This window comes from Camelus dromedarius, chromosome 10 (assembly GCF_036321535.1).
Source record: "Camelus dromedarius isolate mCamDro1 chromosome 10, mCamDro1.pat, whole genome shotgun sequence".
NCBI lineage: Eukaryota > Metazoa > Chordata > Mammalia > Artiodactyla > Camelidae > Camelus > Camelus dromedarius.
This window is the reverse complement of record NC_087445.1, coordinates 54,036,618-54,064,335: the sequence shown is the minus strand read 5'-3', so window position 1 is coordinate 54,064,335 and position 27,718 is coordinate 54,036,618. Positions and strand designations below refer to the sequence as shown.

The 27,718-nt window shown below is 38.7% G+C and overlaps 2 protein-coding genes across 3 annotated transcripts in view; one reads left to right on the top strand and one right to left on the bottom strand.

The window, feature by feature from the left end:
* The window catches only part of ABCA1 (ATP binding cassette subfamily A member 1), a 126,746-nt gene extending 114,114 nt beyond the window's left edge, over positions 1–12,632 (top strand). For both annotated transcript variants that reach the window (XM_031450123.2, XM_010978696.3), the window contains exons 41-50: positions 807–936; positions 1,216–1,336; positions 2,129–2,191; positions 2,821–2,927; positions 5,193–5,334; positions 5,732–5,866; positions 6,850–6,953; positions 7,574–7,666; positions 8,293–8,536; positions 9,163–12,632. In XM_031450123.2, coding sequence (XP_031305983.1) covers positions 807–936; positions 1,216–1,336; positions 2,129–2,191; positions 2,821–2,927; positions 5,193–5,334; positions 5,732–5,866; positions 6,850–6,953; positions 7,574–7,666; positions 8,293–8,536; positions 9,163–9,303 — 1,280 coding nt within the window. In that variant the 3' untranslated portion in view covers positions 9,304–12,632. The remainder of the gene's footprint in view (positions 1–806; positions 937–1,215; positions 1,337–2,128; positions 2,192–2,820; positions 2,928–5,192; positions 5,335–5,731; positions 5,867–6,849; positions 6,954–7,573; positions 7,667–8,292; positions 8,537–9,162) is intronic.
* Positions 12,633–15,357: 2,725 nt separating this feature from the next.
* Positions 15,358–25,506, bottom strand: LOC105087914 (protein NipSnap homolog 3A). The gene is made up of 7 exons (XM_010978695.3): positions 25,322–25,506; positions 23,051–23,261; positions 21,125–21,283; positions 19,374–19,523; positions 16,281–16,367; positions 16,013–16,190; positions 15,358–15,430 (listed from the first exon to the last, which is right to left on the bottom strand). Exons 1-6 carry the CDS (start codon positions 25,379–25,381, stop codon positions 16,114–16,116), a joined length of 744 nt encoding a protein of 247 aa, XP_010976997.1. The 5' UTR covers positions 25,382–25,506; the 3' UTR covers positions 15,358–15,430; positions 16,013–16,113.
* Positions 25,507–27,718: the final 2,212 nt, after the last annotated feature.

Here is a 27,718-nt window from a genome sequence, read left to right as displayed (position 1 = left end):
GGTCAGAGGGTAATTTTGGAGGTAAGGAAAATAGTGGTGTGGGCTTGGACCCAGTGCCTGATACCACCGGTGGGGTTTGTCAGTGTCACTGGAAAAGTCAAACCACAGCTTTGAGAATTAGATACAGGCCAGAGAATCAGAAGGAAAGGTGCAGACTTTGGCTATATTAGGAAAATCATGGGCCTGCAGATGTGGTCATAGATTACCTTTTACACAGTCTATAAAAAGGCAATTTACTGCAGCTCTTTCTACCTTTAGAATCTTTAAAAATTATGTCTCCTGTGGCCATGTTACTATCCTTTTTGACTGGTCATATAGTCAGATAGGCCATGTTATTGAATGGGCACAGAAGAGGGACTTTTTTTTTTTAACTTGGAGGTACAAATCAGGTATATAAGGAATTTAGGGAATATTTATGTAAAACTAGGTGAATTGAGTCACTGGGTTACATTATATGCCTTTCAGGGCACCTTTTTAAAGTGCTTTCTAATCTTTCTTAGTGAAACTTGTAATTTGTTAAAATACTGACGCTAAAAATTACCCTGGATTGTTTGCTTTTTTATGAAGGATTTTTGATACTTTGGCTTTGCAATTGTGATTGGTGCTGGGTCGCGACATGTTTCCCCAAAATCTTACCCTAAATCAGATTTGTAGAGTGGTGGGTCCCTTATTTTTTTTCCTTCCTTGTCATGGGCAATAACCATTGGTGTCTCGAGGGAACGTAGGTGAATTTGAGCCCGAGTCTGAGGAAGGGCTGTGGTCTTTGGTGCCTCATTTTGACTGGATCTCTGCGTTGTGTCCACCAGGGGAGAATCGCTTTGTCTCGCCACTGTCTTGGGACTTGGTGGGACGAAACCTCTTCGCCATGGCCGTGGAAGGGGTGGTCTTCTTCCTCATCACTGTGCTGATCCAGTACAGGTTCTTCATCAGGCCCAGGTGAGCGTTCTCTCAGAACTCATGCAGCGCCTGGCTGAGGGTCTTGCAAGAGGAGCACAGAGGAGCACGGGAAAACGTTTGCTGGTGATAGTTGGATTGACTTGAACTCAAAGCAGATAATCAAACTGATTTTCCTAATGTGGGCATCCCCCAGCCCCCAACACTGCTGACAATTCTGGAGTATAGATTTTACAGGACTGCTTCAGAAATTGGGTCTTTGACTTGAAAAATAACTTGAAAGGTTGATTTTTTTTTTCCTCTTAATTCTTTCCCCCTAAGACCTGTAAAGGCAAAGCTTCCTCCTCTGAATGATGAGGATGAAGATGTGAGGCGGGAAAGACAGAGGATTCTTGATGGTGGTGGACAGAATGACATCTTGGAAATCAAGGAGTTGACTAAGGTGAGGCAATGAGGACAGGCGGTAACAACTTGTCTTCAGTTTTTTTCAGCCTTATACGTTTGAAACTAGCATTTTGCTGACTTGCTTAATAAAAAGCGTGCGTCCTACAATGTGTATCTATACCAACCTTCTGTCGATTTAATTTTATCTGAAATACACCATGGGGACTTCTTAATTAAAGAAATCCTACTGAGAGTAATTATAAAGTGAATTCTTATTCTTGAGTATATTTGTTTTTCTCATTTATGTTTATGTGTTTCTATTAAAACATACTAATATTGTATATCATGTCAAAGCTGAAGTAGGGAGAGTAAGTGATTTTCAGTTTCCTGGTCCAAAAAGCTGGTGCGTCTCCACTGCTTAGGAGGAGGGTCTGTTTCATCCCTCTCTGGGAGCCAGAATCCCAGCAATTCACTGTTTTGTAATACAGTCAGTACTTTGATAATGCTTTGATAAATTTTTACCCTGTAGAATTTAATTTTTTTAATATCTACAATATCTTTATATATTAAATAAAAACTATGTAGATATCAATGGCCCATATGTTTTTAGAAAGCTGGTATTAGATTAAAAAATAAAAGGAAACTCACTTGTATTTTGAGCTTCAGAGTCAGTCAGAGGCCAGCTGCCGCAGAGACGGACCAAAGCTTTTAGCACTTCAAGTATGTGACTTAGTCTCCATCATGAGTCTTATTCTGTGGTATGTTTAGGTCATGATTCCCTCTTCCACAGTTGCCTGGGATGGCTGTGTGTCACTGCAGCTCATGCAGTTTTGCATTTTGTTTGTTGCAGATTTATAGAAGGAAGAGGAAGCCTGCCGTTGACAGGATTTGCGTTGGCATTCCTCCTGGCGAGGTAAAGGCACTTTGTCTATATCGTATCTGTCCCTATTAATTCAGATGCTCTCTACCCCAATCAAACAACAGTGTCTGTAAGGGGTCAAAAGTGGTTTTAAAAGGCTTCTTGATTTACACCTATGTGGAGCAACCAGTCATTGAAAGGATGGGAGCCCCGTATGTCAAAAGTGAACAATTTTGGATAATCTTAGGCAATTTAAGAAAAGCATGCACATCCAGAAAGTGATCTTGTGATCCATTCAAGATGATGATGAAATTCGAAAGAGTTTAAAAAAATATTTTTCTCCTTTCTTGGTCATGTTTATATTCTTGTATGCCTTTCAGCCAGATTAGATGGTGACATTTGACTTGTTGGCTTTCATTACTGTTTTTCACACATTAACTTTGGCCTGAACCTGATGACTGAAATAATATTTACAAATACATACACCACTTAAAATGGCCCCATTATAAAATGTATGTTAAAAGGTATGATTTCTAAAACCAAGAAAATGTTTGACTCTTCATCAAATGTAATGTTTTAGGATCATGTTATATAAAAACTAAGCTGGGGGGACTATTTTATAGGGGTCACTTGTATTCAGATTTTTAGCATTTTGCTTGTACAACTTACCCAATCTTTTTCAGTGCTTTGGACTTCTGGGTGTTAATGGGGCTGGGAAATCCTCAACTTTCAAGATGTTAACAGGAGATACCACGGTTACCAGAGGAGATGCTTTCCTTAACAAAAATAGGTGAGAAAAGAAGTCTGTATTTTGCTACAAAAACTTTTTTCAACTTTATTTAAATAAACATATCGTTCTTTTTCTGATTATAACAACACTGTATACTTTCAAAAATGTTGAAACATAGTCAATTGTAAAGAAGTAAATAAAATTAATATACAGTTTCACTACCTAGAGATAACATTTACATTTCCTTTCAGTCTCACATTATTGTTTTTTAACAGCTTTGTTCGGGTATAATTTATGTGCCATACAATTTTCTTGTGTTAAGACTACACAATTCAATGACTTTTAGGCAATTTACAGAGTTGTTCAACCATTATCACAATTCAGTCTTAGAACATTCCCATCACCCCCAAATCTCTTGACTTTATATACACATATAAATGTATTATGAAGTTGAGATGATACTGTATTTTTTTTTAATTATTTTTTTTTGTTTTTGTTAATGACTGTATTATGACTGTTTCTCAATGGGTCACACATTCTAAGATGTGGAATTTTACGTTACTGCATAAAATACATCTGTGCACATGTACCTATATTTTATTTCATCAACTATTTTTATATAAACTATAGTTTATTTCAACAACTATACTTATTGTTGGACATTAATTAGTTTCTGTTTTCACTAAATATGTCCTTATATTTGTCTAGAAAATTCCTACAAGATAAAAGGTTATATATACTTGCCAAATTGCCCTCTCTAAAGCGTGTACCAACTACTGATGTCTCCTCCGGGCTACTGCCTGAGAGCGCTCAGGTCACTAAGCAGCATGATCTTAAGGGATCCAGGACACGTTAGAGACCTGTTAGGCAGCATTACCCGGGAGCACTCTAAATACGTGGGACTTCTCTGGGCTTCTCACGTGGACAGATGGTACAAGGCAGTGGCTTTCTTTCGAACTTTTTGATCATGGCCCATAATATCGAATACATTTTTACCTCTCAACCTAGGATATGCACTTGAACACGCATATAGCTTAAATAAACATTCTGTAAAACATTACCTATTCTTACTGCTTGTAGTGCACTCTGATGTTTTTTATTCTACCTTATACCATGCCATTTAAAAAAAATACTGACTGTGACCCACTAAATTTATTTCACAACCCACTAATGGATGGCGACTTAAAATTTGAAAACGACAGGGGGCTCCTAGCCCATAAAACTGAAAAGAGCAAGGAACTTAATGTACTTATGAGTCTCCTCCTCTGACTCTTACCAGTTTTTCGGTAGCAGTGTAGAGGGGGTTTAAGAGAACAGAATTTCTAGAACAGCAGATCTTAGGCTACACACCTGCGTCCCTAGGCTTGTCCCTGGTACCAGAGTCCTGGAGCACATCGCAGTGGCAGCAGTAACTGCCCCAAACTAATGTTTGTCACAGTGCCTGGTTCTAAGAGCCAGTTTGGACAGAGTAGCTGTGAGGTCCAGCAAAGGGTCCGTGGGTGTCTTGATCATAATTCTAGAAAAGGCTGGACCTGGGAGTACTGACTGATATGCAGGGAGGAGTGAATACTGCTGACAGGTCAAACTCATGGCTGTCCAGAGGTGGCTGTAGTGCAGCCATCAGACTGGATATGACACCAAGCTTCCTCCTACATCAGGGATTCTTAACCTGAGATTGACTTCAGAGGGCCTAAAAGCTGCCTCCACAGTGTATCTAAAATTGTGTCCGTAGGTATAATTTTTATTGTCCCCAGATTCTCAGAGTCTGTGATTAAAAAAAAAAAAAAAAAAACCCTTAAAAACCAGGGTTGAGTATTTAGTGGCACCAAGGGGGCTGGATCGTGCTGTGGCTGAGTCATGTATGGGCAGCAAAATGCAGAGAGAGGTCGTACCGAGTTGCTGGGTGTCCTCTGGATCTGAACGTCCATGAAGGAGACCGGAACAACAGAGCACTTGGTGTATATGACCGAGCCCAGAGGCAAGTCAAGGATGGACACTTAGTGTTAAAGCCCCAGGACAGTGCAACTGAGGTTGTTTATAAAGATAGTACTGAAGTTAGGATGGATTGGGAATTCTGAAATGGGACTGAACCTGCAGATTGAGGTGTCGGCGGAGCCAGGTGCAAGGACTGGGCAGGATGCAGGCAGGAACGCTGAGTTCCAGGAGGGGCTGGCCTCCTGGGGGTGGAAAGGCTGTTGCCTCAAGCTATAGCAAGTGTTCTTGCTGGTATTTTTGTCATGCATATGCACACTTTGTAGGAACGTTAGTCAGGATTTTCTGATCAGAGTAGCTCTAAATGCTGACCACTTCTGTTTTTCCTTGCAGTATCTTATCAAACATCCATGAAGTACACCAGAATATGGGCTATTGCCCTCAGTTTGATGCCATCACGGAATTACTGACTGGAAGAGAACACGTGGAGTTCTTTGCCCTCTTGAGAGGAGTCCCAGAGAAGGAAGTTGGCAAGGTACCACGGGCCCCGGGAAGCCAGCCTGCCTGCCTCCTTGGGCGTCCTGACAGTGTGCCTTACGGCTGTGACTTTCACACTTGACTTCTGGCTGTCCTTGCTCAGGGATGCAGCAATACAAAGTGCTGGTTTTTAGTGCCTCCTTTCAGGGTGGGAACCTGTGGTGGCAGTGGGGCAGGGACAGGTGAACAGGCTCCTGCTGGAGGGCAGAGAGGGAGTGCTGCTCCCACCCCACGAGCCCCTTCCCCCCTGCTTTTGACTCTATAATCACAACTTGCTGGGTTGTGATTATAGACTCTGGTCCTACTCAGCAAAAGGGTTGTCATATGCACATGTAAGAAAGCACAATAAGACTACCAAACCCAACGGGAGTGAAGGTGCTTTTTATCACTTGTAGGTTGGTGAGTGGGCAATTCGGAAGCTGGGCCTCGTGAAGTACGGAGAGAAATACGCCGGGAACTACAGTGGGGGCAATAAGCGCAAGCTCTCGACGGCCATGGCTCTGATCGGTGGGCCTCCTGTGGTGTTTCTGGTGAGTGTGGCTGTCACTGGAAAACTCTGTTCTGGCCTGAATGGAAAACATCTCTGAAGTCCGGTGTCCAGGGTGTGCGTGGCTGATGTGGCAGTGGCACACCTCCTCCCCTGGCCAGGAACAGCGGAGCAGCCTCAGAGACCCAGAGGGAAGCTCCCTCGTCCCTCTCCTTGACACTTGTGGGGGTGGCTCTGCTGGGCCCTCAGATGCTCCAAAAGAGGAGATACTCTTTGGACCTTATTTCTCTGGTGTGGCTGGGGCTCAATATGTGACTTGACCTTTCTCTGAACCGTTCTGTCTGCCATCTGTGTGTGCATCCCCTGAAAAGGGAGGCTGTGGATACAGCTTCAGGATTCCCAGGGTAGCACCTGGGTCATGGTTTCTTACAGAGAGATGGAAAACAGAAGGTTAGTTCAGACAGTGACCCCTTTTTCTTCTGCAGAAAAGAAGAGCATTGAAGTTATTATAGAAAGAAGCCTTAGGCTGAGGCTTTAATGTTCTCTACACTATTTGGATCTGAAATTTTTTTCTCTCAGACTACCAAGTACAATATGACAGGCTAAGCTGGACTGAGCTAGAATTTAAAAAAAAGAAGAAGAAAAGGAATTTTATCCAGACTTTAAATTGACTTCAGTAGAGATTTCAGACAAAAATAGTTTTTTAGTATATACTTGTCAGTCATGAAAAGATAATTGAAACTAAATGACTTTTCCCCTTCCCTTTCTATATATTTGGAGAAATTTAATTTCATAAAAAACTAAATCTGAGTGTTCAACTCAATGACATACTGATCAAAGTGAACTGGTTGCACACAAGTATGAAACACTCTCGTATGTCAGGTCTGGTTCTTCAGTTCATCAAGAAATAAATAGAACGGTAAGCTAAAACTTAGGCTATTGCAAAGATGCGTCTGCATTTAAAACCAAATCCATCTTTGATTTGTTTTCCAGCACATAATACGGCTTAGTTTATTCTAATTACAGGATGAACCGACCACAGGCATGGATCCCAAAGCCCGGCGATTCCTGTGGAACTGCGCCCTAAGTATCATCAAGGAAGGGAGATCAGTGGTGCTTACATCTCATAGGTCTGTACTGAAGACTTGGCTTGGCTTCTTTGTTGTGTAATTTTTTAAGTTTTCCAAATCGTATATTTGATCGTTGTGTAAAAATAGAAAATAAAGAAAGGCAGAGAGGAAAAATGTAACCACCTGACACTGCATCACCAGGAGACAACTATTACTATCACTGGGCAGCAGATCCTTGCACGGTGTTCTGTGCAAATCTACATGTGGTATATGTGGGGTTTTTTTTTTCTTTTTTACAAAAAAAAAATGCAAGCTTTAGTATATACTGTAAGTTCTTTTTCACTTAACAATATTGTGAACATTATTCCAAGTCAGTTAATTTAGATGTGTCGTCAGTTCTTATAGCTATTGGTGAATAGTATTCCATTAGGATATACCCCAATTTATTGAACTATTCCTCTTTTGTGTAGACGTTTGGGTTGTTTCCAACTTGTTTCACAATTGTAAACAGCACGGCAGTGAACAGCATTATCCCTCCATCTTCACGTATTTGTACAGGACGCACTTATGCCCTAGGAAGCTGGGAATCTGTTTCTTGGAAATGCCAGATGTCATGGTGATGCTCTGATGGTTTTAAGAGCATCTCTCTAAAACTCAGACCTCGTTCTGTTTGCCCACAGCATGGAAGAATGTGAAGCCCTTTGCACTAGGATGGCAATTATGGTCAATGGGAGGTTCAGGTGTCTTGGCAGCGTCCAACATCTGAAAAACAGGTAACAAAGATAATTTCTTTGGGATCCCACACATTGAGAAATTGTATATTTATTCTTTTGTGAGTGTCTACATGGTGGCTGTAAAGTAAAGGGAAATAAACTGTACAAAATGGTGTAGTAGTAAGAATGAGGACTTTGAAGTCAGAGCTGCACACAAATTCCATCTTGACCTCTTACTGGTTGTATGCCCTTGGGCAAGTTACTTAACCTCTGAGAGTCAGCGTTGTAGGACTGTCTACCGCTAGCCTTGACAGAGATGAAATGGAAAGATTTATGCATGCCAGTTAGGTTAGCACATAGGCTTTGGAGTCAAACACATTGGGTCCACATCCTGGCCTAGCACATCTGAGCTTCGTGTCACGAGCAAGTAACTCTCTGGGCTCCAGGTTCTCTGTAACATCTGACCGACCTCAAGGGTTCAGGTGAAAATTAAACCAAGTCATGTTTGACATCTCATGTCGTAGGGATTCAACACATGATAACTGGTTCCTTCTCTCTGAAACTGATTTCCGGGTCTGTCTGGGATCTTTCGTCTTCATGACCCAAGCTGGGTTCTCAGAGTTAAATAGCCTTTTGAGACGTTTCCTGAGGATCTTCCATGTGGACTTGCTTCTTCCTGCTTTCAGGTTTGGAGACGGTTACACAATAGTTGTACGAATAGCAGGGTCCAACCCGGACCTGAAGCCTGTCCAGGAGTTCTTTGGACTCGCCTTTCCAGGAAGCGTCCTGAAGGAGAAGCACCGGAACATGCTGCAGTACCAGCTTCCGTCGTCACTGTCCTCCCTGGCCAGGATCTTCAGCGCCCTTTCCCAGAGCAAAAAGCGACTCCACATAGAAGACTACTCTGTCTCTCAGACAACACTTGACCAAGTAAGCTTTGAGAGTCAAAAACAGATTTGCTTTCCAGGGTGAGGTTTCCTGCCCCTTCTCCTTACTTCCCTGCCAACACCGCCCCCAACCCCATTGTGGGCCTCAGAACAGTGCAGAGCACCTGAGCTTGACCTCCTGATCATCTGCTACCTGTGCTTTTTACCTAATCTCCCTGAATCTGAAAAGGGAGATGATACTATCTACTTCATAGGGTTATTATGAGCATAAATTGTCACAAAAATCATAAAAACTGCCATTTATTGAGTAGCTGCCATGGGCCAGGTATTTTGCTAGGTGCCTTATCCCATTTAAATTAGGTAACATTAGGTACCAAATAGATCCTGGCCATCGGTAGATGTCAGCTTTCATCCCTCTCCCTTTCCTGTATGAGTCAGAGTAAATAGATGATTGAGCAGCTGGTGACTGGGGGAGGTGCACTATAGAAGGTCAGTTGTTAATGGTTAGTGCTTTTTCAAGCATTCCCCTCCCCTCACACACAAAGGTTTCTAGTAATCTAGTTAAATACAGTCTTGTATTCTCCTACCTGATCTAACTCCACCCAGGGAAAAATTCAGCTAGAATAGAGAGTTACAGGTTTTTATAAAGGTCCATCTTTCTTTTGACAGGTATTTGTAAACTTTGCCAAGGACCAAAGTGATGATGACCACTTAAAGGACCTGTCATTACACAAAAACCAGACAGTAGTGGATGTGGCAGTTCTCACATCTTTTCTGCAGGATGAGAAAGTGAAAGAAAGTTATGTGTGAAGAATCCTGTTCCTCCAGGGTGGCTGAAAGAAAGGAGGAACCACACCTTCCTTTGCACCGAGTGACGTGTTCCAGAGGAACGAGCTGGAAGTCTTTGTGGGAAGAAGTAAACTGGATACTGTACTGATACTATTCAATGCAATGCAATTCAATGCAATGAAAACAAAATTCCATTACAAGGGCAGTGCCTTTGTAGCCTATGTCTTGTATGGCTCTCGAGTGAAAAAGACTTGAATTTAGTTTATTACCTTATACTCATGTGAAACTCTAGTATGGAGCCCAGCGGACATATGGGTCTGACATACTTTTTCTGTTCCTTTGTATTCTTACTGGGGTTGCAACAATAACTCACCAAGTAATCATGGCCAGTGATTATCAGAGTCAAAAGGCACGCACATCCTCATTCGTTAAGCCCTGCCGTACCAGGAGACCGGCTTCCCAGTGACACAGCCCCTGCTGGCAATCAGTGCATCAGAATTACTAGTGCCAAGTTGCTCAGAAAGCCTGAAGCACCATGGTGTGTCATGCACGCTTTTGTGAAAGCTGCTCTTCTCAAAATCTGTTGACATCATGAAATACCAGGTGACAAGATGGTGCCATGTGTGGGGAAAATTCTGCTTTGATTCCCTCCATGATGAGCTGCTCTGGTGGTGGTAACATTCAAGTTGTGGGTGGCGCTAGACTAGTGAGACTTGGTTCCATTGTTAGGTTGTCCCTCGCTTAGAACCACAGGTCTCCAGGGTTACCTTTCTGGGACTCTTGAAATATACTTAGATCCTGGTAAGAAGCAAAGAATCAGCAACCACATTTCTGGGACTGGAAACCGTGGAGGCCAGGGCATTGGTGCCTTCAAACCGAGGGAGGCCAGTGTCCAGCTGTCCTGATTGTCTACTAACACGGTACACTGCATCTCAAGGTCTTGTTGTTTGACACAAGCATAGTATTATTTCTGGCTTTTGAATTAACCTCAAACATGAAAAGGTAGAGCTATATTTTGACAAAAATCTTTGTACTTTTGTGTTATTTGGAATTGTAAGTTCTGTCAGTGATTTATGAAACCTTAGAATGGCCTTTTTGTAGAACCCTGTGGTATAGAGGATGATGGCCACACTGCCTCTCTAGCTTTATTTTTTCATGTAGGTTTGCAGATGGATGGTCTGACTAGTGCCTGGTGACCAGAAAACAGTGTGGTGGCCAAGGTCTCATAACATTGTATTTAAGTTTATGATCGAGAAGTCTTCTAGTCTCAGTTTATTAAGTGCTTTTTGAGTGTATGTTATAACTGAAGGAGTATACATGGATAGGGTGAGGAGAAATTAAGTCTCAGCAGGTTTCTTGTGCCATATTCTGTGGATAACTGGTTTACAAATATAGGTTGTTCTATTGTGGTTGTAGGAACCCACTGAAAGAACACTGGGGAGCCCACTTCTTGAAAACAGCAACAGTGCAGAAGCCAGCAGGTTTGAATGTCATGAGGGTCACAAGACTGACCACAATGCAAAACCAGACAAAAGGTTCGCTAAACAATGAATACTTTCACAGAGAACACAGCTAGCTTCACAACTTGTTGAGTAACATAAAACTTGTGATTGTGGCGTTTAGTACCTTCAAATAATTGCCTTTGAAGATCTCAGATACCCCATTCTGACAATCTCAAATTTTTCATCTCCTCAGTCACTAACCTATCATGAAAAAAAAAAAAAAACCAAACCAGCAAATGCCCACCTGAAGATGATTTCAGACTTTTCTAACCCAATTTTATTTTTTTTTAGTGAGTAAACATTTTTTCAAAATATTATTGCACCAATGCTTAATGTTACCTGCCTTGAGACAACAAAAATATAAGAAAACTACTATTTGGTGAAGTTAGTGATCTTTCAATATCATTACTAATTTATTCTCCTTTAAAAAAAGAACGTAAATATTAACTCTAAAGGTGTAAGATTTCACATCTATTCCAAATCTGCATTAAAAAAAATTTACTGAATGTTATCACGTAATTTGTTGCTTAGAAGTCGAAAATGATTTTTAGAAATTAATGCCAAAATTTTCTAAAATGATAAATAAGTAATGAAGGCATTTTTCCAATAATGATTGACATGAGGTCATTCTATTTTATGTTATCTTTAATGATAAAAAATTCATAGAGTAATTGTTTCTCCTTATTTGATACTTTCCAAAATCAAGCTTCGATTTTCCCATTTTACTAGAGTGATGTTCTCATTCTGTATCATACTAAAACCATGAGCAGCTCCTCTTTGATTACTCTCCTTCAAGGCCATATTTTAAACAATCAAAAGACACTGTGAACTACTTTGAAAAAAAATTACGTTTCAATATAGATTTAACGAATCTCTTAAGCTAGAAACAATCTACAGTTATACGTCTACTTCATTAATATTGTTACCTTTTAGACTATCCAGGTAGTAGTCTTGAATTTTTCCGTGTAAGCCTAATTATAGTAGACATTTTTACCAACCCCCTGCTCAGTCAAGTAGAATAATCCCTGTGGAAATGTAACCGTGTGAATTTTGAAAATTCTCAGAAGTCTTCTAAGATTTCTGCTTTTGCTTCTTTTGGACACCTTAAACCTTGTTAACAACTGTGAATATGAAAAATACAAAAGAAAACATTTTTTTAAAAAAAGCCCTCTATACCCAAATGCCCAGCACAGGTCATTGTTAAAAAAAAAAAAAAAAACACAACCGAACCTCAAACTACTGTATTTCAATATATGTAATGAAATCATATGCATTTTGACTATTACATGTTGCATATCATTCACTATATAGTAATCATTGACTAAAGGGATTTGTCTGTTTTCTTTTTGTGGTTGTATATATCAGGTAAAAATTTTTTCCAAAGAGCCATGAGTCATATTATATTGAACCACTTTGATACTGAGATTAATTTCTACCCTTGTTACTATTTACTAGTAATAATATAGTACAATAGTTACGTTGCTCTAGTTCTCTTCAAAATTGTTGCATCCCTTTTTATAGAATGTTTATACTTCCATAAGGTTTAAGTATTCTGTTCGCCCTTCTTCTACCCTAGGATGAAGCTATGTTTTTGTGCTTTTTCTTTATCATCGGCCCTTCATTCCAAGCACTTTATGCTGTCTGTAATGGGATCTATTTTTGCACTGGAATATCTGAGAATTGCAAAACTAGACGAAAGTTTCACAATAGATTTCTAAGTTAAATCATTTTCATTAAAAGAAAAAAACAAAAAAAAATTTTGTATTGTCAATAACTTTATATGAAGTATTAAAAAAGGCGTATTTCTATGTTGTAATAAGTCACGAAATAAAGCTGTGACAGTTCTGTTGGTCTATGGAAATTTATTTTTGTGCATTCCTAGCACCACCTACTGTTAAAGGTTATGAAGTAATTACAAAAGTAAGAAACATCTGCTTGTAAAAGAGAAGCTATTCAGATCCAAAGTAGAAATTTAGGAAAAACTAAGCGTCAGTCACAAAAGAGAATTGAGGAGACTGCTTGAAAATAAAGGGTCTTTGGCACTTTCATGGTTCAGTCATGGTAGCAGGTGGTACTAAGTTTAAGATGTTTATTTTTATTGACGTTCAATCGATTTCAAATGTATTAATTTCTGGTGTACAGCATAGTGATTCAGTTATACATATATATTCATTTTCATATTTTTTCATTATTGGTTATTATAAGATGTTGAATATATAGTGCTATACAGTAGGACTCTGTTGTTTGTCTATTTTATATATAGTAGTATCCACAAATCTTGAACTTCCAATTTGTCCCTCCCCTCCTTCCCTCACAACCATAAGTTTGTCTTCTATGTCTGTCAGTCTGCTTCTTTTTAAGAGGTTTTAGATAAACTTATTCTGCTTAGAGATATGAAACCGAGAGATCTCTGAACGTACTCTGTAGCTAAGCCATTTTTAAAAACTTCGTGACTTCATTTGGCATTGAGGAAGTTACAAAGGCAGCCTTCAATGTTCTTTTATTTATTCAACCAAAATACAAGGACACAGTGTAGCAGGGGTACTGTCCAGGTGGCGGGAGGGGTAGCCAGGATGAGCATGCAGGAAAAGCAGAACGTGGGAGGAGAAACGATACTAACATCGTGGAGGTGCACTCTCCTCTGTAAAAAGTGCTGTGTGGTTGGTCTTGGCCCAAGACTACGTGGCGCGGTGATGAAGTGTGGATGTATTTTTCACATCAGAGTTCTGGTGAAGCTGAGTCTCAGTTAATCTGTCCTTGTAAAATCAGTTGAGCATCATTGTACAGTAATGTAACAGATACTTATCAAACTGCATTGTGCACCAAATATTCTTCTAGGTTCGGGGGATACAGTGTTGAAGATAGAATTCCTGCTCCGATGAACTTGAATTTCAAAGGAGAAATTATATTCATATTCACAATGGACGTGTGGGCAAACAGATACAGTGAATTCAGACACTTCAGTAAGTGCTAAGAAGAAAATACAACACAGTAACAGGCTAGCGATGAAGAGGAGTCGGCCCTTGGAGGAGTGACGTTTAAGCTCTGATGTGAATAAAATAAACAGGAGCTAACAATCTGAAGGTGGACAGAAGAACATTCCTGGAAGAGAGAATACCCAGTGCAAAAGCCCCAGGTAGGAAAAAACTTGGCAAGTTGGGAAGCAGGGAGGAGAATTCCAGTGTCTCTGGAGTTGGAGGGAATGGAATTAGAGGCAGGAATCAGACCTTGTGGGGCCTCATAGGCCAGGTTAGGGTATCTGTATTTTATTGTTACTGCAATGAGGAGTTTAAACAAGGTGGTGGTTTGAGCTAATCTCTGTTTCAGAAAGAACTTCGCTGGCTATCTGGGGCAAAGGACAGTAGGAAGGCTAAGTAGGAGATGATGGTGGACTGGCCAAGGGTGGTAGCAACAGACAAAGGACTAGTAACATCCAGGGTCTCGTTTAGAGATAGAGCCAATAGGACCGCTGCCAGGCTGCATGTAGGGGATGAGGAAAAGAGAGAAAGCAAGGTGACTTCTAGTTTGCGACCCAAACGAGGGACAGGGTTGTTTTAGAAAAGCAGTTGGTATTTCAGTCTGGAGCTCAGAAGCAATGATGGAAAAGAAGATAAAAATGTGTGAATCATCACATATATGGCTTTTAAGCCTTGGGACTGAATGAGCTTACCTAGAAAGAGGGAAGATAGAGAATATTCTTGAGGCCTGAGGCCCTTCCCACATCTAGAAGAGAAGCCAGCAAAGGGAACAGAGGGACCGGCCAGTGATGGGGAGGAAAATCTAAACGTATGACATCCTGTACTGAAGCTCAGAATCAAGTGTTACCAAGAAGGCAGAAACGGCCAACTGTGTTCAACACTGTTGAGAAGATGGGCAGGTAAAGGCATCAAAAGACCACTGAATTTGGCAAGAGAGAGATCCTCGGTGACCTTCAGCAGACTGGCCAAGACGTAGGCCTAACCAGACTGGGCTCAGGAAAGAATCAGAGGTAAGGAAGGGGAGATGGTGCGTACATACAACACTACAGAGAGTTTTGCTTTGAAAGGAAACAGAAAACATGACAGAACTTTTATTTGGATTCTTTCCTTGCCTGTTAATAGTATAGGGTGCACGTGAGTACCACCTCCCCTTTTCCTTCTGATTTTTTTGTGTTTTAATCTTTTAGGCATTTCTTCTGTCAGGAGCCCAACACACTGTACTTGTTTTCCAGATTTCCCTTAGCTAATTCATCATTTAGGATTTTACATTTACAGTATATTTTAGAAATGTAAAATAATATAGCTGTAGATACAGACCGTCGAAGGAGCTTAGCAGTGCCAAACCTAGTTTTAGAAGGCAGAGGCACTCAACTGAAACGGGCATTAAACATGTTGCAAGGAAAACCCTAGCATATCTGTGGCGGCACTAGAGAAACTCTCCGTCTGGGGTTACTATCCTGCTATTTTCTTGATGTAACTTAACATTTACAAAAGAGCTGGTATATTATTACTGTGTCACCATCCTATAGTAACACAGTAAAAGCTCCAGAGAAGATAATATAAATATAAAATGCAAACTAAAAAAAAACCCAGAATGGATATGTAGGCTTTTATTAAGGCAAGTATTTCCATAAACAAATAGATGTCCCAAAGATCTTCATTAGTGATCTAAAATGAACAAAAATTAATAAAATTAACTACAAATGAACACATTTCATCAAAAAACAAGTCTTCTGAAGTTTTTTTTTAAAACACAGACCTAATTAATTATTTACCAAGTGAGAGTGACTAATAATTAATGTGAAAACCATAATTCCAAAATAGATGACAGAGGTGATACCGTAACTTTCCCAAGGTAAAGAAATATATTTGATCCAACATTCTCATGAATCCCATCTGATATCACAAAATAAACTTTACTGGGCAAATTTTTTTTAAAATCTCAGATAAAACAGACATGATCAAAAGACAGACATTGTATATAATTTAACAATATTGTTAGGCACAGAAATGTTAAATAATCATATGAATATAAGAAAATGCTATAAAGCAGAGGGTTGTCAGAATAGAGAAGAGCTATTGTGAAAGAAATGAAAAATCAAGATTATGAAGTAGTGGCAACTACATATTTCTAATGTATAATAGATACTGAAATGTTATGAGGAAAATGAACAGAACTGTCTTTAGGTGGTCATGAAAAAGGACAGAGGTGGCTTTAAAAATGTAAAGACATACAGAAAATTAACTTACTACTTTCTTCAAATAATAGCAAGAATCTCAGGAGAATTTAGGCACCATTAGCAGACACATCTTTTTGCAGTTAATGAAATGCTTCGTATTTCAGCAGAAAACTATTTCAGTGGTGAATATGACGTAGGAATCAGAAGCATATTTTGCTGAGATACTAGGTAATTGACACTTTCCCGAACTGGAAAAAAGATTCATAAGAAGGCAGAAAAAGTTACTGACTAAATCAAATTTGTCCTGAGAATAATTTGTGCCGAGTGAAATAGCTCACCAGCTGCCACAACTCTGGGATCCTCGTGAGACAAATGTCTCCCAGCTGGGCGACTATCGGCACTCTCGTTCCACCAAAGAACATGAACTGCAGAAATAAGCAGAAATAGACTCTAAAATACTACATTACTACAAATAAGACACACAGAAAATTAATCAGAAACTTTAGGTCTTACTCTTTAAATCAAACTAGTATCAAAAAAGTAAAACTAAAAATGTTAAGTGGTAAGATTTCAGAAGGGTCAGAGTTTTGGGAGAGAATTTTATAAATTAGTCAAACTGGCTTAATAGATCAAGAAACAGCTAAGGATTTTACTTTGTTTTTCCAAGGCAAGATTATTAAAAAAACTGTGGTCATTACTGAAAACTGGCTGATACAAAAAGAAAATAAGAAGTATCGGAACCTGAACCACCCAGAATAAACCTCTGTTAATATTTAATGCATTTCTTGTAATTGGTGAGAATAATAAAATTAGGGCCTTACTGCATATTATACTTAGTAATAGATTTTAAAAAGGCAATGATGAGCATTTTCTATGGCAATGACAGTAATTTTTAAGGGCTATGTGAATTCCTCCTTATGGAGGTAACAACTTTTTATTCCACCCCCTTATTGTTGATTATATTATTCAAAATATAATTCTACAAAATACTGAAATGTTCTTGTACTTAAATTATTTAAAAATTAATAAATAATTACAATTTAATATGTGTTAGCTGTATAGATTCTGGAAATGTAGATAAACCAAAAGGGAAAGCAGGAGTAGTTTCTAATCCTAAACCCTGAATTAACCAATTTCTATTTTAGTGTATCTTTTCCGTATTTATGTATTTACATGTTTATACACATTTAGCATATATGTTTATGCTTATATAAGATACATGATGTATATGTGTGTCTATTTGTGTATGTTATATACATAGGGTCACAGCACATTGTTTCTAGTTTCCTTACTGCAAACAGTGCTGACAAACACTTCCTTGGAGGGGCACCTACATAAAATAACAATGTTAAACAACTACTTCCTACATTTATTGGGTGCTTACTATGTGCCAGGCCTGGTTCCAAGCATTTTGCATGTATTTGCTCATTTAGTCTTCACAATAATCCTAGGTGGTAGGTTATCATTATTTTATCAATGAGCGAAGCACAGAAAGGTTAAGTAACTCATAAAGTTAATAAGTCACAAAGTTAATAAGTGGTTAAGCTGGGATTCAAACCCAGGCTGTCTGGATCTCATTATTTCCTCAATATAATAAACTCCTAAAATTCAAATTCAGAGAACCAAAGAGTTTATAAGCATATACATATATAGACATACATACACATACACACACACACACTTATATAGGCATAGTATACATAATATGAACACTGTCGTCCAGAAATGAGGTACTGATTTATACTCAATACTATACTCTTTCCTCTACTGAGAAAGAACTTAAGATTAAAAAGTGTGTACATTTTCAGTATTTTCTTATAAAAGTTATATATGTTCATTACAGAGCATTAAAATAGACTTCATAAACATTAATTTTATCAAATGACCACTGTATATTTTATATACTTTCAAACTTCTGTAACTGAATGCACCCATTTCCTAGAATACTGGCAAAAATAATTTAAAAATTAAGGCTTTTTATTTATATTGTCAAATCTGGGGGAGTGGGGTAGATTAAACCAGTATATTGTACACAGTATGAGTACTTATTTTTCCCCAACCACTCTATGTAAGTATGTCTTAATTAGGTGAAAATGGCATCTCCTCATTGTCTTGATTTGTACCTTCTTCAATATATATTTAGTAGTCATCTGTACATCTACCTCTGCATAAGTTTTAGCTTTTTGTTTTGTTTTGTTTTTAAATTTCATTTATGGTGTTTTGGGGAGTGCAGAAAGCCTGACCCTTTCAATCATAAAATTATCAATTGATTTTTTTTCCTTCATTGTTTCTTCATTTGCTTTTTGGTTCAGAAATAAGTTCTCATTTGTATTATTTTAAAAAATTATCTACATTTTATGACTTCCTTTCTTCTACACTGAAATCTAAAATCCACTGAATCTTATTTTAGCATAGGTATGAAATAGACATGTAATTATTTTCATTATTTTCTCCTCTTCATATATTTTCTAACTTGAAAATGTCTTTTTCTTTATATTCTGATTATTTTCTTAGGATGTGTTACTAGAAGTTAAATTTCTGGGGAAAGATCTGAATCTCAGCTTTGAGTATATTAGGTTTGAGATGTCCACCGGACATCCAAGAAAGGGAGTTGAGGAGGCAAATGGATATAATGAATACTTCAAATAATTTATTAGCTGTTCTTGGTCACTTATCCTTCCAGATAACTTCACATGCATTTTTTAGAGTTTGGCACAAAAAACTCTCTGAAATGCTGACTGCAATAACTTTCAAATTTAAAGTTAAATGCCTCAAATAGGTGTTTATTAAATAAATTAAGATATGTAATATCTCTCTGCTGTATACACTCTTTCTGGAGTGTTAGGATGCTATTATTAATCATGCATATGCATTATTTCTAGCACATAGATGGTATATATATATATGAATATGAATACATATACACATGCCTACATATATAAGAATGACACAGGAACACAAAGACCAAAACAGTATTATCTCTAAGTAGTAGGAATTTTTTTTTTCTATCTTTGGTCATGTCCATGGTATTTAGTCTTTGTAAAAATACGTTATTATGTTTTTATTTCATTCAGAGACAATCTCTCTACCCAAAGTAATGTTGTATTTTTAAAAAATAAAAAAATATATATTTAGAGGAAAAAAGTTGAAAGAATAAATATTTTCTTGAGGTTTCCTTGCAGTTTTCCAATTCATTTTGATGTATCATGGAAAACAGTTTAACACTTGGAAAAGGCTTTATAAGGTGTTAATATTCTAAATAAATAAGATGTAAAACAGGTTTTATCAACCCTTAAAATGACCAAAAACCTAAACATTTAGCAGTAATAATTGAAATACATGGCATAATGAGATACAGAAACAAAAGACCTGAGGAACTTAGCAGATCACTAGCACACTTTGAATTTCATAGAAGAAATGGACAACTATACCTCTGTTGAGTGCTCCATATTCTGTGTGGAAAACTCCAACCAGTTTTGAGTAGCCTAGCTCCACATGGGCATTAACTGCCCTTTTAAAAGCGTCACCCCACAGAGCTGGCCCCCCTGGTTTCATCTGAAAAGTAACCAGCTCATAGACTCCTAGAGTAGGGAGAAAAACAAAGACTTTACAAAAGATATTCAAGAAATTTCTAATCAGGTTAGTCTATTTCCAGTGGAAGGCTGATCTACATATATAGATTTGGAGGATCAAACATATAGAGATGTTTATGCACACATGTTTATGATTTCTTTGCATTGTTTTTCCTTGCTTTTATGTTTAGGAAGTCCCTCACCATGTATAAGGCTGAGTTACTAAGCTTAGCATACAGAAGAAAGAAAGAGGACTATATTAAGCTAATTATCTGAAAGATTTTTTAACCTATAAAATCAATCATTAAAATAAATATTGCAAATTTATGATAGGATTTGGATTTTTGAGCTGCATGAGTCTATTTTTTAAGGTAAGAAATCAATAAAAAAGCTATTTTCTGATCTCCTATATTTCCCTTTTTACAGTTTTGAGAGGAAACACTTTTTGTTTGTATAACTTCCCCCTGTTCCTTCCATTTCTAACAGGAACAGCCAGCAAACAATGGACCGAAAGTGATGTGTGAGTTTTTTGGGGGGGGGGGGGGAAGGAAGGAAATGGTTTCATTATTCCTAAATATTCAGGTAATATGTGAAAAGCAGTTTATCTTCTGGTCAGAATATGGAGGAAGCAGAGAGAAAGAAACTAGGGTACAAGTAAATTTGAAAAGTCAAAGGAAAAAAGGAGAGTTACTAAAGAATCATGAACAACACAGGAGAAGAAAATCAAGATGTGATGCTGTTCTAGGAACCACTAAATTAATTTAGACAGTGCTGAAAGCTGAAGGGAGGTCTAGGTGGATAAGAATCCAAATAAGACTTTTCAAATCTCTTATAGTCTAAGATAGACTACAAAGTTAGGACTATTGGGGAAAATAAAACTTAAATTAGTTTATGCTTTTTAAAAATCTGAGTTTTGTTTAAAATTAGGTTGAGGTCAACATTTCCTTAAGTCAGTAGGAAAGTGAGATCAGTAAGAAGATAAATCTTTAAATTAATTTTCAAACTGAGACGTAAGAAACAGGAAAACCAAAAAGTTAAACTAGTGTAATACAGCTTAACAGTTTAATTCATTCACCAACAGTCAGTCTTACAAACAAAGATATACTTAATGTTTTAAGATTAACTGTAATTTATATAAAAAAAGGTACTCAACAAGGACAAAATGTCATAATTACCCTTTGCCTAGGTAGGTATATGTTTTCACTGTTCCAAATCCCCGACTTCTTAAGTTTTACTTCACATGTCAACTTTTTATATTCATATCTAAACTTTAAGAGTTTTTCCAAATTGGAAAAACATTTCATTATTTCATGCTCGTTGGTTTTTTCTTTTTCTCTCTCTTTTTTTTAATGGAGGTACTGAGGATTGAACCCAGGACCTCGTGCATGCGCTTACCACTGAGCTATATCCCCACCTCCTCAGTTTCAATGATAATTTAAATTAATTGAGCAGAGAGCTCAAATTCAGTTTAACTCTATAAGCACACTATACTCCTATATAAAACAAAATATTATTCTTTTTTTCTCCTATGGAACTTTGGTTTTTGTAACTTACAAGTCTTTAGTCTTTTCTCCTTCAAAATTCAAAGTGATTAAGAGGGAAGGACTTACCTTCTTTGGGAGGTTTTTCTAATTTGCACCATGGCACCAGGTAAGTAATTTCAAACTCCTGTTTATCTATGAGAGCCAAATTTGGAATGACATATTGTTCCTGCCATTCCTTATCTTTGGCCAAGGCTTTCCGAACTTCAGATCTATGAGCAAAACTGTCTATGGGGAAAGGAGTAAGAAAAATTACAATGTTCGATTCAAAACCAACTGTACTTTTTCTGGGTTTCATTAATTTCAGCAAGTGTTCATGAGGCCACATAAGGACACTGTGTTGTATCACTGGAGGTATCAACATAAATAGATGTAACATCTGTCCCTAAGTTGCTCATGATCTAAAAGAGAGTATAAGTGCAAACAACTAGTGATAATATCATATTGTAATGGTACAGACTCTACCATTTAGTAGGTAGTTGTGAGAGTTAAGTAAGTTACTAAATCTTTCTGTACCTGCCTCTCACTCTGTGAAACAGGGATGATGCTATAGTAACTACCTCCAGGGCTGTTGTGAGGATTAAATGAGTTAGTACATGAAAGGAGTTTAGAACAGTGTTTGGCATCTACTTAGTGCTCAGTATATATTATTTATTCTTATTATTGGAGGCATTGAAATTATAGTGTCAGTTTAGAGAAAGACTGTTTTTCCTTGGTAGTGCTGGTGGTGGGTAGTCAGGTCAAGGTACACCCGAATTAAATTGAACATACATGAAATTACGATTTGCTTTTTCAGTCTCCTCTTTGAATAAACAGCTTCCAAAGAAATAGTGCTGATCCTCTTACTTATTGTCACCCATTCTTTTTACCGAGTGAGTACTATTTCTCTTGTTTGTTATGCAAACAGATGTATGCCTTTATTAACTTACAGGCATCGTACTGTATTTACTATTAGGGTCTCAAAAGACTAAAGGTAAAAGAGTTTTGTATGGTTTGTGCTGGGGATAAGGAATAACATACATCTTTGAGCTTAAGTAAGTTATATCAGGACCTTACTAGTAGTTATTTTTAATGGAACATAATTCTACTTGTTTCACATTAAAGCATAAATTGTGTTTTAATGGGGTTTGTTCTATTACAACAGGGAAACCCCCTAAACTACAGCTGTGTTAAATATAGAATGAGTACTTTTCATATTAAAGTACTTGATGGCTATTAACTTTGAACACTGATAACCAAACACTAAATGAAATTCTTAAAAGTTCTTTAGATATCATGTTAAGTCCTGTGGGGACTTCAGAAAGATTAGACACTGGAGTAACATTCCGGAGATTCCTGTAACCTGTTCTTTGTCTACTAAACCAGCGGTAAGTCAGCTTCAGTATGGGGAGAACTCTGATTCCTTTGCCTTTACTTCCCTAGAGCAGCATGACAGTGAATTCCCTGAAACCTTGGGTGCACAAATGAAAGAAAGAGATAAACTTAAAGAATTATGCAATCTCAGAGCTGTGTGAGGCTTAGAAGTTAACTATTATCCCCATCAACCTAAACTACCCTAAGACCCCTCCATGTTTGAATTGTGTCTACTAAAATCCTGATATCAAGCTGCAGATCCAACAATAAGAAAAAAAGAACACACCCTTCCTATGATCTTAACCCACTTGGGCTCTTGCAATCACTGCTTTAATTTTTCATAAATCATCTATACAATAAACCATTCTATAATTTTTCTGAGAATTAAAGGCTAGTTCACAATTTTATAATTTGAAATGAGATGCCACGTTTTTCCAATAATGATACATAAGGATTTGGACAAAGGTACCAGTGGGAGGAGTCGTCACTGAATTCATTTTTGTTGTTATTTTATTTGTTGTTCCTCTTTTTAAAATTTTAATTTAACCTATGTGTATTTATAACAATATAGATGCCAGGGCTGTCATATAACATTTAACAGAATGAAAATCTATACTAAATACTTAAGCTGGAAAAGCATACCATACTTCCAAATGTGAAACACTTTATTCGTTCTGCCTCCAAATTCTACCCTCCAGAATCCAACCAATTCAGAGTAAGCCGTCCTAAGATGTATGTTTTTCTTAAGAATTTCCAGAAATTCATCAATCTTTGAAGGTTTAAAGCAATAGGTGCGAAATTCATAGAACGTTCCATCGTGTTGTCTGGGGCCCGTAGCAAAAGATGAGCACATCTGAAGGAAGAAAAGGCAAATTTAAATACTTTGGAAACTTGGGGTTTATAACTCATTAGACTCATAATCCGTATTTGTACTTCTGCTATCATCTCTCCTTAGAATTTGTTTAGAGAGATGTCAATAAAGATAAGTACTCTTAAGTATGCTCAATATACAGCTACTGTTTAATTCCCGTTGTCTTAGTGAACTTAAATTTAGGCAGGAAATGCCTTACTAGAAATTATACTGGTGTGTATGTATTTTGTGTATATATAAATACTTATATGCACATGTGAATACATATACACTCACGGCATTTGTGTTTAGAAATCTATCTTACTGTGGGTTTGGTTATCACGTGCCAATTTCTGATGCTGATTAATCAGTTTCCCATTACAAGCTGTGGTACAAACAAGGCTATGGAAAAATGTGGGGCTTATGTTGACTAGCTGGTATGTCAAATGAAACCAGTAGGCTTCTTTCTCTAAGGTTATAACACACAATAGCCTATGTATTTGATTTAATTATGTATAATGTCATACTTATAATTATCTATTTGAGTTCATTACACTGATGTTCCCTATGAGTTATGTTCCTACTGCCCAAGTGTCTAAGCTTACAATGAAAGCAGGTATTCCCACCCCAAACAACTGCAGCTACTCCTACCTTTGGTGGACATGTTTTTTGTGTCGTTTTAGCCAAAATCTAGTAAGACAATGTTAGGCAAATAAACAACTCCAGGTATTATTATTTTAAAATGTTATAAATAAAATATATTAGAAAATGGACCAGTAGAGTATTTGTAACAATTTTTAGTTGATTTTTAGGGAATTTATATTTGTAAACAAACTGTGGTCAAGGGACATAATTTTGTAATCTTTTACAGGAGAAACAAGCAGTAAGAGAGGAAACCCAGGGAAAGGTTAAAGAGCAGTGAGAGTAGTAAGTGTGTGCTTGAGGGGATGTGATTTTTGCTACAGGCCAGAAACTAGAACTATGCTGGGGGAGGAATCATGAGGGCTTCAGGCTCCCTTAGGCTCTCTTACACAAGTTAGGGCTTATTTTCAGCAGCAATAACTTCCAAATCACCTATAAGAGAGCATTTTATGGACATTTAGTGAAGTCAAAGTTGAAAATAAAGTTGCAAGGAATAATCCTAGGCCCTGCCCCGGTAGAGAGAGAATCATGATAAAAACTGTATTGCTAATCCTGGGTGACAGGCCATTAATAGCTCTTCTTTAGTCTTTACTGAAAGTCAGTCTCTATCCAAATTCCCTTCCCATCCTATCCCTTGAGAACGGAGTACGAATCTAAACATCAAAAAGGAAAAAACCCTCCAGGTTAGACTGATTCACCGAATAGGCCAATCTCCGATAGTTAAGGCTGAACCACAAAAATCTATCTTGCACATTTCTCATCTAACTTCAAATGAAATTATCATATTTGCTGTGAGTTCCTACCCTGCCTGACTTGGGTGCCGACCCCAAGAGACAGTGGCAGCTGGGCAGGACGCTCCTCCACCCACACCCTCTCTTTAAGGTTCTCTGCAAAATGCTGGGAAGTTTTGTATTTCGTTTAAAAGGGGGAGGCCAGTTCAGTTGCCAGTGGCTAGTTGACCTTTTTCTCCTTCACCCTTCAGTTTGGAGTGCAGTGGTTTGCCAAAAGACAAATCAAGAGGTCAGACCTGAGCAGTGCCTGGCAGTGACCCTAACCGGGTGGGCACAGAGGCGGTGGGCACAGAGGCGCTGGGCAGCAAAAGCGCAGCAGGGGGCGCTTCAGGGGTGTCCTCAGGGCCGCCGGACACCTAGGCAGGAGAAGCCCCCTGTCCAGGGCTGTTCGAGAGCCGGCTGGGAGGAGAATAAGATAGTAGGTCTTTCCCCAGCGGCACCTTCCTCCTCCCGCGCGTCCCAGGGACCCCAGCCTCCGGATTCAGGGACTTGCTCTGGAACTTGGGTGGCAGCAGCGCGATAGGAAGTTTGGGAACACGGCTGGCGCATGCGCGGCCCGCTCCCTCCCGACAACGCCCCTCTCGCCCCTCCCCCAGGGAAGACTTCAGGCGCGTCCTTTGCGGTTCGTACCTGAGGCGCGAGCGTCCGCGCGGCCACAGCTCTAGTCAGGCTCCTTCGGAGGGCAAGCATGGCGCTGCTTCGGGCGCTGAGGAGGGCACCCGGCGGGTATTCTTCCTTAAACTCCTCCGCCTGTGGCTCCCCACTGGCAGGGAGCAGCCCCGGCACGTCTCGCAGCGGCAGGCTCCGGGCGGGGCTCGGAGGGTCAGCTCCGCCTCCCGGCTGAGGGGCGCGGCGCGACGGCCCAGGCCGCTAGGGTTCGCGGGAGCTCAGCGCTAGGCTCGGTTAGTGTCAGCTGTGACTTTTCCGTCCCCTTCTGTTTCCCCAAACGTTCTTACCCCCAGACGTCAGAAGTCACATTAGAAGTGGCTGGCTGAACGCGGAGGTCGTTCCTGTCCCGCCTCTCTGGGCCCGTCCCCTCCTCTCCACGCGCACCTGCGTACAATTCTTACACGGTTTGTGTGTAGAAAGCGAGTGTGGATGGGCGCGTGTCATGCTTTGCATTTAAATCGCGGACGTGTTTTCCGGGGTTAGTTTTCAGTCGGGGTCGCTCACGTGTAGCTAAAGTGATCCTTCATCTTGTTCATTAAGTCATTCTTAGGCTCCTAATAATATAGATTGTATTTCAGGAGCTCAGAGGAGTGAGGGCGCCGAACTAGATTTGGAAATTCAAATTAAACATACATGTTTTGAAATCAGATAGTTTGTAAGCCTTAAAAGCAAAACAGTAGACTTTTGATCTTGTTCTTCTTATTCCTGATATCGGTCCCCAGAGTAGCTGTTTTCAACATTTTTAGCTGTTTCTTCTAATGCTTGTTTTCCTTTTTGTAGATTATATGTATTTTATGGTGTTTCTTGATATTTTCAGTCACAGACAGTATCTGTTGCTTGGAGAATGAGGATTTAGGTCTTTTACACACCACTCCCCCCAAATGCACTTCCTTTCCCCTATCTGATAGTGCTTATATTAAGAAGAGTTAATTGTCACTATATTAATTTAATTATATTGATGTTTACCTTTTTATTACTAATTACATTATTACATATTACATAACTACACACAGGACAAATTAAACAGTTACACATACATTGGTTACATTATTGCCCACACTAAAGAAATATTCCTTATACTATTATGACTAGGGAATTATTACAGGGCTGTCTTCTGTAGTTGTATTGGTTGTGCCTTGTGTAAAGACTTTTGAATCACCTATTCAGAGGAAGGGAGGTTTTTTTTTTAAAGTTAGTGTTTTCAGCAGGGTGGGGTGAGTCAGTATTTTCCAGCTGATAGGCATCCATTGCTAACTGAGCAAGACTGAAAAAAGCATCATATGTACCTGGATGGGATCTTTATGTTTAAGTTTATTTTCTGAGACTTTGCCCTACTCCAGAATTAATAATTCATGTCTTCATTTAACCCTTATTTATTAAATTCCTTCTATGCTTAGGCACTTTTCCAAAAACTGGAGTACAGACGTGAACAAAAGAGGTTCTGTCCTCTTGGAACTTCCAGGTTAGGGAAAACAGATAAACATATGAAGGGAAAACCTATCAGCGATTAATAAATACTACGAGGTAAAACAGTGTAGAATATGAAGAATACAAAGTGCTGGAGGGAGGTAGCAGAGACTCCTAGCTATTTTCCAGTAACCATTCTTCTCCATCCCTTTAAAAAAATTAGCAATAGAACCCATGCATCTAGGTGCAGCCATGTGACTAAGTCCTGGCCAGTGGGATGTGTTACTGAGTTTACTGTAAGTGATCTTTAAGTGTTGTTAGAGGCGTCGTTTCCCTCTCTGTCTTTCTTATTTCTGCTTGCCGGAACGTGGATGTGGCTTGAGTTCTTGGACTATGAAGTAGAAGCCACCTGCTGAAGGTGGCAGAACAAGAGAAGCGGCCTAGGTTCTGACACCGTGGACCACCATGCTAGGAGCCCTGGGCTGCCTGTCTCTGGACTTCTGTTTTACATGAGAAATTAGTTGAAGCCACTGCTATGTGGCTTACACCTATGATCTTAACCAGTAGGAGGGTGACTCTTACATTTCTCTTTTTCATTTGTTTCTGTTATTTTCATTGTACCCCCAATTCTTTGCCAAAATTAAATTTCCTCTCAATATGATTAAACCTGCTAACCAGCGTATTAGTTTCTGCTTCTGGAGTTATCTTTTGGGATTCCTTTTTTCTCTTGTGCCAGTGTGCACTAGTTGTTCTCTAAGAGAGCATGGTAGTTATTCTGGGATCTCCTTTTAGTGATATCCTGGGGGGGGGGGTCCTCATTTGCCTTGTATTGGACTTCTTGTTGCCAGGTTTTGTTGTTGTTGTTGTTTTGTTTTTTCATGCCTAATTTTAGGAAAGGGTACATGGGAATTAAACTTTTGAGACTTGCATCTCTAAAAATGTTTTATTCTA

Excerpts from the sequence above, each read along its gene's own strand:
- LOC105087914 (XM_010978695.3), bottom strand. The coding sequence starts at position 25,381 with ATGCTTGCCCTCCGAAGGAGCCTGACTAGAGCTGTGGCCGCGCGGACG. Across the intron at positions 23,262-25,321 it reads CGCGGACGCTCGCGCCTCAG|ATGTGCTCATCTTTTGCTAC; the intron begins GTACGAACCGCA and ends TTCTTCCTTCAG. Across the intron at positions 16,191-16,280 it reads TCCCAGAGTTGTGGCAGCTG|TTCGGGAAAGTGTCAATTAC; the intron begins GTGAGCTATTTC and ends TCTTTTTTCCAG.